The sequence below is a fragment of the Rhipicephalus sanguineus genome, chromosome 5, assembly GCF_013339695.2.
Source record: "Rhipicephalus sanguineus isolate Rsan-2018 chromosome 5, BIME_Rsan_1.4, whole genome shotgun sequence".
In the NCBI taxonomy this organism is placed as follows: Eukaryota; Metazoa; Arthropoda; class Arachnida; order Ixodida; family Ixodidae; genus Rhipicephalus; species Rhipicephalus sanguineus.
Genome location: NC_051180.1, coordinates 28,522,223 through 28,534,795, shown reverse-complemented (window position 1 = coordinate 28,534,795; position 12,573 = coordinate 28,522,223). Strand labels below are relative to the sequence as shown.

The 12,573-nt window shown below is 49.8% G+C and overlaps 1 protein-coding gene across 1 annotated transcript; it reads left to right on the top strand.

Moving 5' to 3' along the window:
• The first annotated feature begins 6,778 nt into the window (after positions 1 to 6,778).
• On the top strand, positions 6,779 to 11,018 carry LOC125758705 (uncharacterized). The gene is made up of 3 exons (XM_049416236.1): positions 6,779 to 7,179; positions 9,565 to 9,634; positions 10,707 to 11,018. The coding sequence occupies exons 1-3, from the start codon at positions 6,784 to 6,786 to the stop codon at positions 10,844 to 10,846; spliced, it is 606 nt and encodes a 201-aa protein (XP_049272193.1). The 5' UTR covers positions 6,779 to 6,783; the 3' UTR covers positions 10,847 to 11,018.
• Positions 11,019 to 12,573: the final 1,555 nt, after the last annotated feature.

Below are 12,573 nucleotides of genomic sequence, written 5' to 3'. Positions count from 1 at the left end.
AAAGGCGATTTACCCTGCGAAGCAAGATTAACGGTCACGCACATTATGCAGTAAGCTTGAGTTGAAAGTGTTACTAGACCATGCATGACCATACCTATGTTATCGTTTTGTCTCCAATGCACTGCATCCGTATAACCACCTTTTCTTGGGCTATCTTAATCAGGCCTTGCAAATGCCTACTAATGACTCTCCACCCGGCCGCCTTCATGCCGAGTTATTTTCGCGGTGCGATAATGGTGCCCGTTCCTTCGCATTCGCTTCTTATACAGTCTTGCCATTCATTCTTCTCAACAGCACCTCCTGCCGCTGCACCCCGCCAGTTACCTCCTTGAAACACCCTAAGAACTTACGTGCTTTTGCTTATTCCTGCTCCCATTCGGTAATCCAGCGGTACGACTCGCTGCATCTGCGACCCTTTACAACGCACCAGAAGCGTCTCTCCTGCTTTTCTCGCTGCTAGCACGTTACACGCAAGAGCGACTCATGCGGCTTGCATGAATGCGCTGCGACTCGTCGCGGTGAATGGTATGGCATACACGGCGGGGCGTTGTTGCGCGCGCGTGCTGTTGCTGCATACATTTGCCCGAAAGCCTGGCATGTGGCTGCTACCTCGCATCTCGTGCATGACGTCGAAATTGGAGACCTCAGCGTTTCTGACACAAGCTCCTCGGACATGCTTCAAGAGAAAAGTGCATCGATCGCAAAAGACAAGGCTAGGCGATCCACCGCCTACATGATCGCAATCCTTCAGATATTTATACTGTGTAAAGCAGACGCCCAGAGACAACTCAGTTATGGACGCGAAAAAGACCATAAGGCGTTTGTCTGTTCCTTCGTATTTATGTGGCCATTTGCACGCTTGCGCTTCAGTACCATAAATCCGAACCAACTTGTTCATCAGTAGTCTGCTCCTTTTCTGTGTCCGTGTTTTTTGGGCTGCGTTTTATGATGTTGTTCATCGGTCATTTTAAGCGTCCAGCCTCATTTCAACTGTGCCTGTAATGGTGCTTCTGGAATGTTCTGAGAGCCCAGGACGTTGTTCGAATATCGCACCAAGGCCAGTACGTCAAGTAGACGGCAATGGTTAACCTTGGGCGAGTTAGTAAGATGCGTTTTGAAGTTCTTTTTTCTGCAGCACATAAAATGCTAGGTAAAAAAGACGCCAGGCCTGAGCTGAAACCGCAGCACAGTCACAGCGAAAGCTGGAAGGGCGGCGTTTCTAGAGCCCGTTGTAAGCTCTCTTGGGGCTACAATACAAGTACACGAGAAAGGTACCCATCAGGTGGTGTCCTGATCTCTTTCTTGTGTCCGTGTTTGCACGCCCTGTCTCTTTTTAGAAAGGTACCCACTAAGCCATAAATCACAATTTTTGTGAAGTTGGGAAGAGCCTACTAAGCCATTATTTGTCATTCTGCGGAGAAGCGAGACACCAGCTACAAGTCTGTAAGGCATTATATGCACTTTGTTGACGCGACGACTGATGACGATGAAGAATTATGGCTCAGCCCTTTGTAATGGGTTGGAAGCTTCAAACGGCCCACCAGTTATGTAATTTGCATTGGGTGACGCCCGGTCGCTATTCCCCTCTCCCGTCATACTGTATAACATACGTTGACGTGGGATGAAACGGGGAGGGGGGGGGGGCGAAGAACTTTACTGAGACTCCGAGGAAATGGATCATGCGCTTATGGGCTTCCTTGGCAACCAATTCATTAAGTGCACTTGCGAGGAACCCACTACGCTATAAATCACTGTAAATGTACTGAGACCCCGAGGAAATGGATCATGCGCTTATGGGCTTCCTTGGCAACCAATACAAGTGCACTTGCGAGGATAATAATAATAATATCTGGGGTTTAACGTCCCAAAACCACGATGATTATGAGAGACGCCGTAGTGGAGGGCTCCGGAAATTTCGACCACCTGGGGTTCATTAACGTGCACCTAAATTTAAGTACACGGGCCTCAGACATTTTCGCCTCCATCGAAAATGCAGCCGCCGCGGCCGGGATTCGATCCCGCGACCTTCGGGTCAGCAGTCGAGCGCCATAACCACTAGACCACCGTGGTGGGTCACTTGCGAGGAACCCACTACGCTCTAAATCATTGTAATTTTACTGAGACCCAGAGGAAATGGATCATGCGCTTATGGGCTTCCTTGGCAACCAATACAAGTGCACTTGCCAGGAACCCACTACGCTCTAAATCATTGTAATTTTACTGAGACCCCGAGAAAATGGATCATGCGCTTATGGGCTTCTTTGGCAACCAATACAAGTGCACTTGCGAGGAACCCACTACGCTATAAATCATTGTAATTTTTGAGAAGTAGGGCAGCAGGCACTGTGCCATTTTTCGTCATTCTACGGAGAGCCGTAGTACCTGCTAAACGCATGTAAGGCATTATGCGCACTTTGTTGATGCTGTGCCTGATGACGACGAAGAATTATGGCAGAGCCCTGTAATGGGCTGGACGCATTCAACAACCTACTCGTTGCGCAATTCGCTTTTTGTGAAGCCTGGTTACAGAATTCGCGTTCTACGACGCTTGGTGCTTATTTTACTCTTCTACCACGCTATATTGCATATGCTAATGTGGTTCCTTCCCGACACTAGGCCTGTATAGGACCTTTTTGCAAAGCAGTTTCAAGCACCGGCATGGCTCAGAGGTTGAATACTGGGCTCCCCCGCAGAGGGCCCAGGTTCGAACCTCGTTCCATCCTGGAATTTTTTTCTTATTTCGCTTTTTTTTTTCTTATTTCGAGCGATACTGGTTACGGACACCGGCGGCGGCGGCGGACAACTACGGCTCCAAAAAAACGCCAGGCCTGCGCAGAAACCGCAGCACAGTCACAGCGAAAGCTGGAAGAGCGGCGTTTCTAGAGCCCGCTAAGCTCTCTTGGGGCTACAATACAAGTACACTAGAAAGGTACCCACTACGCCATAAATAACAATTTTTGTGAAGTTGGGAAGCACCTACTAAGCCATTATTCGTCATTCTGCGGAGAAGCGAGGCACCAGCTACACGTCTGTAAGGCATTATGTGCACTTTGTTGACGCGACGACTGATGACGATGAAGAATTATGGCTCAGCCCTTTGTAATGGGTTGGAAGCTTTAAACGGCCCACCAGTTATGTACTTTGCATTGGGTGACGCCCGGTCGCTATTTCCCGCTCCCGTCATGCTGTATAACATACGTTGACGTGGGAGAGAGACGGGGGGGGGGGGGCGAAGAACTTTACTGAGACCCCGAGGAAATGGCTCATGCGCTTATGGGCTTCCTTGGCAACCAATACAAGTGCACTTGCGAGGAACCCACTACGCTATAAATCATTGTAATTTTTGAGAACTAGGGCATCAGGCACTGTGCCATTTTTCGTCATTCTACGGAGAGCCGTGGTACCTGCTAAACGCATGTGAGGCATTATGCGCACTTTGTTGATGCTGTGCCTGATGACGACGAAGAATTATGGCGGAGACCTTTCTAATGGGTTGGAAGCATTCAACAACCTACTCGTTGCGCAATTCGCATTTTGTGACGCCTGGTTACAGAATTTGCGTTGTGCGACGCTTGGTGCTCATTTTACTCTTCTACCACGCTATATTGCATATGCTAATGTGGTTCCTTCCCGACATGAAGCCTGTATAGGACCTTTTTGCAAAGCAGTTTCAAGCACCGGCATGGCTCAGAGGTTGAATACTGGTGTAGCGAGAGGGAGAGACGTGAAGGCGGCCAACGTGGCCGTGCCGTTCTCGCTACTTTATTAGCAGGCCCTAGTGCAAGCAGAGCGGCAGCGGCTGCCGGCGTCCAGCCTCCAGGAGCGTGAGCTCGTTCTACTGCTCGCGCCTCGAGCTCTGAGCATTAGCTGCGCGAGAGGCGCGGCGCGTAAGTGGTAAAATGGTGATTATGATCGTGAGCGGTGATGAAGATGCCGCTACAGATTACTCCCCCCCCCCGCAGAAATGAAGCCGAAATGAAAAACTATGGGGGCGTACATACAAGGGTGGTGACGCGAGACAAAACGTCCGGGGGCAGTCTAGGTCGTCAACGGTGAAGGACTGTCGGGAACCATTGGGTCTCTGGCGGGCGGCTCTGGGAGAAGCGTAGCGGGCGAGGGTCGCGACGAAGAGACGCTGTTGGAAGGAGCGAGCGACACTGATGACGTTTAAATCGGTAGTGGGCCGAGAAATTCCACTGTGCAGCCCAGCGAAATTGGCACACACACAAGCTCTTGTGATGCTGGCGGTTCGTCCGCAAACTCGGGTAAAGGTGACTTAAAGACAGAGTGGAGCGTAGGCTTAGTACATCTTGGCCAGTTGAATTAGACGTTCGTCGGTGCGAACTTCGCCTGGTTGGGCGGGCGACGCAGTTCGCGAGGCGACGTTGCCGGTAACGGCGTTGGTGGTGGCACATTACTGGCTGCGGCTGCTCCATAGTCTGCCGTGTAGAGTGCAGACGAGCCGTGAGGCGTGCGCTGCAGATAGACGGGGCACGACTAATCCCGGTGTGATGAGCCGTGCTGGAGAGACTGGTCGACGGTGCTGCTGTAGTCGCAGAATGAAGTTTAGTAGGTGAAGGAGAGCGCGTGTGCGGGGCGGCAGGCGGGTTGTATGCCTGCGTGGCCGGTAGGGCATACGCGGTCTGGTCTACCTGTGGCAAGCCCGGCGGGTGGTCATCGGGATTTTCTGTCATCGTCGCAGCGTCACGCACGTTCGGCCGTAGCTGGTTATGGGCTTGAACGTCTGCTGCGGGAGATTTCGAGGACGATGGTAGTTCCTGCTGGCAAGATGCGCACAGTGTCGAGGTCGAAAAGGCAGGTTCGTTGGACATCGCTGGCGATGCCTCCGCAATTGGGGGTCGTACAGCGGGAGTCACGATATCCGTGTCTATGGCAGGCTCCAGGGCGTGCGGCGAGGTAGCCGTCGTGGAGCCTGACGTGTCAGAAGTGTCGTGGGCCTTGGAGGTCGGGGAAGACATGCAGATGGCCGGCAAGTCTGAAGCACCGTGGGCCGAGGCTGTCGAAAAAACAGACCTCTCAGTGGAGTGGCCGATGGCAGCAGGAACCTCCTGTACCTCGTCGGGCGGGTCGTCGGGCGCGGGAATCGATGCGCTGGTGGCCTGACGTGAGGACGGAGGAGTCGTAGCTGGGGAAGGTAGGTCGTGGTCATGGGAGGCCTGCAGGTCGGGTGGCACCGCTCGCGTTGACGGAGGGGAAACCCGGAACTCACGGGTCCCCGGTAGCGGGCGGTACGTCTCGCCGTAGCGGGCCAGCACCGCAGCGCATAGGTCGTCGTATGGCTGCGGGCTGGATGACGACGCGGCGGACAGATGACGCAGCTTAGCCGGGAGGGCGTCAAGCAGGATGTCGTGCATGAGTGGCTGCGCGGTGACGCCATTCACCGCGAGGCAGGCGTCGAGCTGCATAAACCACGCTCGGGGGTAGGCCGGGTGAAATGGTGGAACTGGAGGGCAGAGTCGCGGAAGCATGGCAGCGGGCCGCTCGGCGAAGGGCGTGTTCTCCGGGTCACCAATTGTAGCGAGAGGGAGAGACGTGAAGGCGGCCAACGTGGCCGTGAGGGGTGATGAAGATGCCGCTACACTGGGATCCCACGCAGAGGGCCCAGGTTCGAACCTCGTTCTATCCTGGAATTTTTTTCTTATTTCGAGCGATACTGGTTACGGACACCGGCGGCGGCGGCGGCGGCGGCGGACAACTACGGCGCAAAAAACGACCGGTGAAATGATCTCATAACAGCTTTCGTTGTAAAACGGCCGGTAAAATGATCTCATAACAGCTTTCGCTGTAAAAGTGGCAAGAAAATAAGAGACCAGCACTGACACTTTCAAAAAGTACGTCATAGACGAGGACTTCATATTTGAAGGCATGACCACCTCCAGCATTCTGACTTGATTGACTGCCGCGTAATTACAGAGCGACAGCACTGAAAATTGTTCTTCCTCAGATTTCAAAATAAACAGCAACAAAAAAGGACAAGGCGATTGGACTTAAATCCAGAACTGTCAAGAACACATATGTAAGCAAATAACGCTGTATATATGAAGCTAACGCTGACTATGCAGACTCTCACAGCATCCACGTCTGATTAGCGATTGTTGCTGAATATTGCCTGAACATCTAGCGGATGGCAAGAAGTTGTTTTTACATGATGCTGGTAACGGTGAAATAAAAAAAAATTGGGGGACCCTTAAGCCTCGCCTTTAAGAGTTGAACGCAATAGCAAAATCCGGCCCCTAGTGCGCACTTCAACCACTAAGTGCATACTTATTAATGTGTATTGTTACACACACAGGCATACAGACACACGCGCGCGCGCGCTAGTGGTACAGGTTTTTGATCTAAAGCGAGTGTCGCATGGCCTCCAAGATACACGCCGCGCGCTCGCCATCTCGGAGGCCATGAAGAGTCTCACAATGCCTCACAGATGGCAGCACATTATCTAGCGCTTGCTGTTTGCTTGATCAACGCCTCCTCTAGAAAGCCGGCGTTGGCTTGATATGTTTTCCGCTAGATGGACATGGTTGTCCAATTTTAGAGCTGTTTGAAAGTTTGTGTGTGTTTTTCGCAGCGATGGCTGCACTATCCCGGCCTTTTTCGACGTAGTTTGATGGCCTCCCAAATGCGTCTACAAATTGCCGAATGGGCTCATTTTCATCGTGACACCTGTCGAACAAAATGCGTTAAGGAGACTTCTTCCACTACATGGCATTTATGTAGTGTTTTTTTCCGAAGCAGTTGAGTGGGCTTGGCAGCAACGCTTCGATGGCCAACGCTTACACGCCCCGCCTGTTTCTTGTGCAGATGGTCAACATGGCCTATCTCCTGGCCTGTTTTGCTGGTCAACCGTGTACTGCTGGCGAAAGTGTGGTGCTGCCGACTTTGGAAATGCCACGCAGCGTCGACAGTCCCGTCACGGACCAGGCCATTTCACAGTTCCCGGATTCCGCACCCTTCAACAGGCGTCACGACAACGCGACGAGCGTGATCGAGCCACCTTATCAACTTTTTGCGCACCGTCCAGCAGTTCGTGGCACCCAGCTGATTCTGACGTCACCGACCAGCGCTAAAAAGTCTTGCATCGACCACGCGCGCACCAGTGGGCTTGGCAGCAACGCTTCGATGGCCAACGCTTACACGCCCCGCCTGTTTCTTGTGCAGGTAAACAATCGCTATTCCTTGTATGCATCGCGTACTGGTTATATGGCATTGATTGTGCTGCCGAGCCCCACTTGTTGTGCGAAAATTGCCTATGAATGTGCGTCTGTTGTCTTATAACTATTGCTTTTAGCTGGCGACATTGAGGAAAATCCTGGTCCCCCTACCCGTTCGTCTGCTCCGGAAGCTACCTCCGATATTTTGCAAGCCTTGCGAGATCTCCAAACAGGTCAAGCTGCGCTATTAACCGAGATGAAGTGTCTCCGTACCAAACTGGCACAAAATGACGAAACGCTCGGTACTATCACTGAAAGACTTGGAAAAATTGAGATAGACTGCGCATCCCTCCTTTCCCTGAAGAACGACATTAAGGAAGCACAGGCAATCGCGACGCAGAACTCGCCTGAAATTGCCAGTCTTACAGCTAGAGTAGATGACTCTGAGGATCGCGCCCGCAGGTCCAATCTTGTATTCTTTGGTCTCAAGGACAGCGCAAATGAAACATGGGCTCAGTCAGAACAATCAGCAATTGACGCATGCAGTGAAAACCTTGGCGTTCCGATAACACCAAAAGACATTGAAAGGGCTCACAGAATAGGCCGTTTCAAGCCGACCAAGACCAGACCCATAATCGTACGCTTTGCAAATTGGAAAGACAAAGATCGTGTACTGTCATGCTCCAAAAACCTCAGAGGGTCCCCATACAGCATCAGCGAAGATTTCTCACCGGGCACACGCCTCGCACGAAAAAAATTGGCAGAGTTTGTTAAAGCAAAAAATAAACCGATAAAACTTCGTTACAACAAGCTACTCATCGATGGCGTCACGTACGTGTACGACGAAATCTCGGAAAGCGTCATCCCGCGACCATCATAGCTAACACCGAGTTCACGTCACAATCTGCAGTGTTCCGAGCACATTTCGGAATCACGGGGGCCGTGCACTCCCTTACGTTCTGCTACTAACACTTTTCCCGTTCAACTCATTTACACCAATATAAGAAGTCTCATACCTAAACGAGACCAAATACTACACATAATAGAAACTACCGAATGCGATTTCGTCGTACTAACCGAAACTTGGTTGAATGAGTCAATTTCTGATGCTGAGTTGGCACTCTATTTTCCTGGTTTTGATGTCTTTCGTTGCGACCGTATCGGTAGGCGAGGAGGCGGTGTGCTCATAGCGGCTCACAGCAGGTTGTTATGTAACGTTATAGAAATTTCCAGTAGCTTAGAAGTACTGTTTGTATCCTGCAAAGCACTTTATCCCCCAGCCATTATCGGTGTGTGCTACCGCCCACCTGACGCAGACCGGTCGTTTGTTGCTGAATATCATGACGTTTTGAATTCACTTTATGGCTCTTATCCCAATGTCCCAATTATACTTCTTGGAGACTTCAACTTTCCCGGAATATCCTGGTCTGATTTGTCGTTAACTTTGTCCAAATGTAGCGCGGAAAGTGATTTCGTTAATTCCTGCCTAACATTCGGACTTTCACAGCTCGTTTACACCCCTACGAGAAAAACTGCTCACTCATCAAGCATCCTCGACCTTTTGCTAACATCGCACCCAGAAACTGTTTTATCCGTCTCGTACTTGGCTGGGCTAAGTGACCACGCTATAACAAATGCTACACTACAGTTTCACTCACCATGATCAAAAAACGTTAAGAAAAAACTAACACTTTACGATAAAGGCAACTACGTGGCCATTAACGAGGAACTTGCAGCATTCTATTGCTGGTTTTGTGAGGACTTCTCACAACGCCCAGTCGAAACAAACTGGTGTCTTTTCAAAAACAAATTGCACGATCTCATTCGTACTTACATCCCTACCGTAACGGTAACAGAGCGTCCACAGACACCATGGTTTAGTGATGCACTAAAGCGCCTAAAAAACAAAAAGAAGCGGCATTACCGGTCTGCTAAGTTATCAAACACAGTGCAAGCGTGGGAAAAGTACCGCGCCACTGAAAAACTGTTCGATTCGCTTGCCGCAAAATCCAAACGCAACTTCTTTGCTTCAACGTTACCGAACATGCTAAACACTAACCCCAAGCAGTTCTGGAAATTTATCAACCCAAGCGCATCTAAAACGTTATCACTCTGTGACGAAAATGATCAACCCATTCCACTACATGATACGGCACGCGTGTTGAACAGCGTTTTTTGCTCGGTATTCACCGAAGAGCCTGATAGCGAATTGCCCTACTTGTCCCCTACTGAATATCCAGTAATGCAGGAAATCACCTTTGAGGCTGCTGGTATCGCTGCCTTAATCGACAACCTAAAGATGACATCATCAGCTGGCATAGACGGCATCAACACAAAAATACTAAAAAGTACAAAGCAAATCACCAGTGTCATTCTCTCTTGCATATTTCAGCAATCACTTTCCACTAGTACCCTACCACATGACTGGAAAGTGGGAAAGGTCATCCCAGTGCCCAAAAAAGGTAACCCAGCGTCACCGAGAAACTATCGTCCCATCTCACTAACGAGTGTATGTTCCAAATTAATGAAGCACATTCTTAATTCACATATTGCAAAGTTTCTTAGCTCTGTTAATTTCTTTCATCCCAGTCAGCATTGCTTCCAGAAGGGTCTTTCCTGTGACACTCAACTGGCTCTCTTCATTAATGACATCAGTTCTAGCCTTGATACTAACACCCCCGTTGACGCGCTATTTTTGGACTTTGAAAAAGCTTTTGATAAAGTACCCCATAACCGCCTATTCGTGAAGCTCTCTCGCCTAAACCTTCATTATCTTGTGTTTGACTGGATACGTGATTTTCTGTCTAACCGTCAGCAGTTTGTCTACGCTAACGAACACTCTTCTTCTCTCACACCTGTTACATCCGGGGTTCCTCAGGGAACAGTCCTCGGACCCCTGCTCTTTCTCATATACATTAACGACCTTCCAACTAACATTTCTTCCGGGATTCAATTGTTTGCAGACGACTGCGTGCTGTACCGCCCTATTAACAATAATAATGATGTTTTATCCCTACAATCTGACCTCAGTCAAATTGAAGATTGGTGCCGCAAGTGGCTCATGTCATTAAACGCATCAAAAACCTCCCTTCTCACTTTTCATCGAAAGAAGTCATACCCTGCTCGCGATTATATAATAAGTGGCTCTTTAATATACGCTGTTAACACCTACAAGTATTTAGGAATTAATCTCACTACTGACCTATCATGGCACACCCACATAACCAGCATAACAAGTTCTGCTAATCGCGTTCTTGGTTTCCTGCGACGTAATATCCGATTAGCACCCCCCTCAGTCAAACTTCTAACCTACTGCTCCTTAGTAAGACCGAAACTCGAATATGCAAGTGACCTGTGGGACCCATACCAACATAACACATTACCATAGTACAGAACCGTGCCGTACGTTTCATTTTTTCGGACTATTCCTACAACTCTAGCTCATCGAAACTCAAATCCCAAGCCAACCTTCCCAGCCTTATATCACGTCGTCAAGTCGCTCGCCTTTCTCTCTTTCATAAATTCTTCCACAAGCCACCCCAAGCCGATCTCATTGCTCCCGCACATCGCCACTCAAGCCGGATCAACCACGAAAAGACCGTATACCCCCCTCGAGCTCACACTGTCTTCCATGCCTCCTCATTCTTCAACCAGACATCAAGGGACTGGAATGACCTTCCCACCAAGGCAGTGCTTCATTCCGACCTAGCCATCTTCAAACGCATCATAGAAGAACTGTTTTTGTAGATATGCCCACCCCTCATGTAAAACCCCTTCCTTTAGGGGCCTTTGAGGTATTATAAATAAATAAATAAATAAATAAATAAATAAATAAATAAATAAATAAATAAATAAATAAAGTAACATCGTGGCTTTGTGGTAGGACACCTACTTGTCACGCGAACGTCCCGGGTTCGATTTCAATGAGACCGAAAATTTTATTCTTTATTTTATTTGCTTCTTTCTCGATTTTTCGCTCACGGACGATCTTTCGCTCACAACCAACGGTGCCGACACCGACGCCGACGGCAGAATTTCTGCGACACGAGCTCTCTAACGCTATCGCGTTAAAAATCTGATCCGATCTCAATGAGATAAACTTATATCTCATTGAGAACTTATATCTATCTGTAACCTAAGTACAGTAAAGGGCCACTGTAAACGGCGCACTGAATGGTGTTGGATACTTAAAGGGGCCCTGCAACACTTTTTGAGCAGGGTCAAAAAGCGCTGCCAATCGGTAGTCGAGGCTCCCGAGAACACGCGATCCAAATATTATAGCGAAGCGAGCGGCCAGGAATTTACAATAAATTCTCAAAGTCAGCTGAAAATCGCTCCCTCTTCTCTCGACAAATGATGTATTAGTCCGCAATATATGACGCGATTGTCGGCAGTTCCACCATTGGCTGATGTTATAATCACGATAACACCCTCATTATTACCTTCGTTGTTAATTTTGAGTTCAATAAGTAGATAATATGTATGTTTATATTGTGTTATGGCGTTAAAACACCCAACAAACATTAATATTAGTACTTCCGGTCTCACCGACAGCTCGTCTGCTCGTAGTTGCGTGGTGGCGTTTTCTTCACCATGCGCAGTGCCGAAATCGTGAATATTTCTGTGTTTTTGACCATCGCCGGTTGCCGTTGAGAGTGGCACCCGTTCGAGTGTTGCCTCGTCAGCTGGAAACTGCATCGACGGCACGTTCTCACGACCGACCGAGGCAGCGGTGCAGCATTTCTCCGATAACAATGCTGGCGCCGGCTAGCTTAGGATACCTGTGTCCGCTGTATGGCGAGAGTCACGTTCGCTGTCTGTTCAGTATGTCATCGAGCCGTACCTCGGCGTATCCTCCCCGTAGTCTCACGTTCCCGAGAAACCGCGACACAGCAACCAAGCACACTCGCATTTTCACGGTAGCGGCAGCCGGGGGATGGGTCCACGCCGGCCCGATGCCCCACGATCCTTTCTTCTAGTCTTTAGTTCTTTGTTGTCAGCCCGCACTCGCTGTGCGCCCGCATTCGAAGAGCAAACAGCATCGATGTACCGACACTGGGAGAAGGGTGCACGCAGCTTTGCCGTGTTGAATACGATTCAAGCGCGAGCAGTGCGACGAGGCGGTGTATCGGAGTGTGGGTCGAAACCCATCTCAGCTTTCATTCGTTCCAAACGCGCACGCAGGTTTGCGTCCATGGTTGGTAGAGCGATGAAAACACTACGGCACTTCGAGGTGCACACCCAACATTGCCAAACCGCCTCGCAGTTTTCAAGCACGCGCGATACACGGTGCGATGGGCTCCGCTCGACGACGACCACGCAAGCCGACCGGAAGTGGCCCCACAGACCACGTGGTTGCGCCGAGACGCCAGAGAGAAAAAAATGAAGAAAAAAAAATGCC

Excerpts from the sequence above, each read along its gene's own strand:
- LOC125758705 (XM_049416236.1), top strand. The coding sequence starts at position 6,784 with ATGGCCAACGCTTACACGCCCCGCCTGTTTCTTGTGCAGATGGTCAAC. Across the intron at positions 7,180-9,564 it reads CCCGCCTGTTTCTTGTGCAG|CAATCACTTTCCACTAGTAC; the intron begins GTAAACAATCGC and ends TGCATATTTCAG. Across the intron at positions 9,635-10,706 it reads CATCCCAGTGCCCAAAAAAG|CCACCCCAAGCCGATCTCAT; the intron begins GTAACCCAGCGT and ends TTCTTCCACAAG.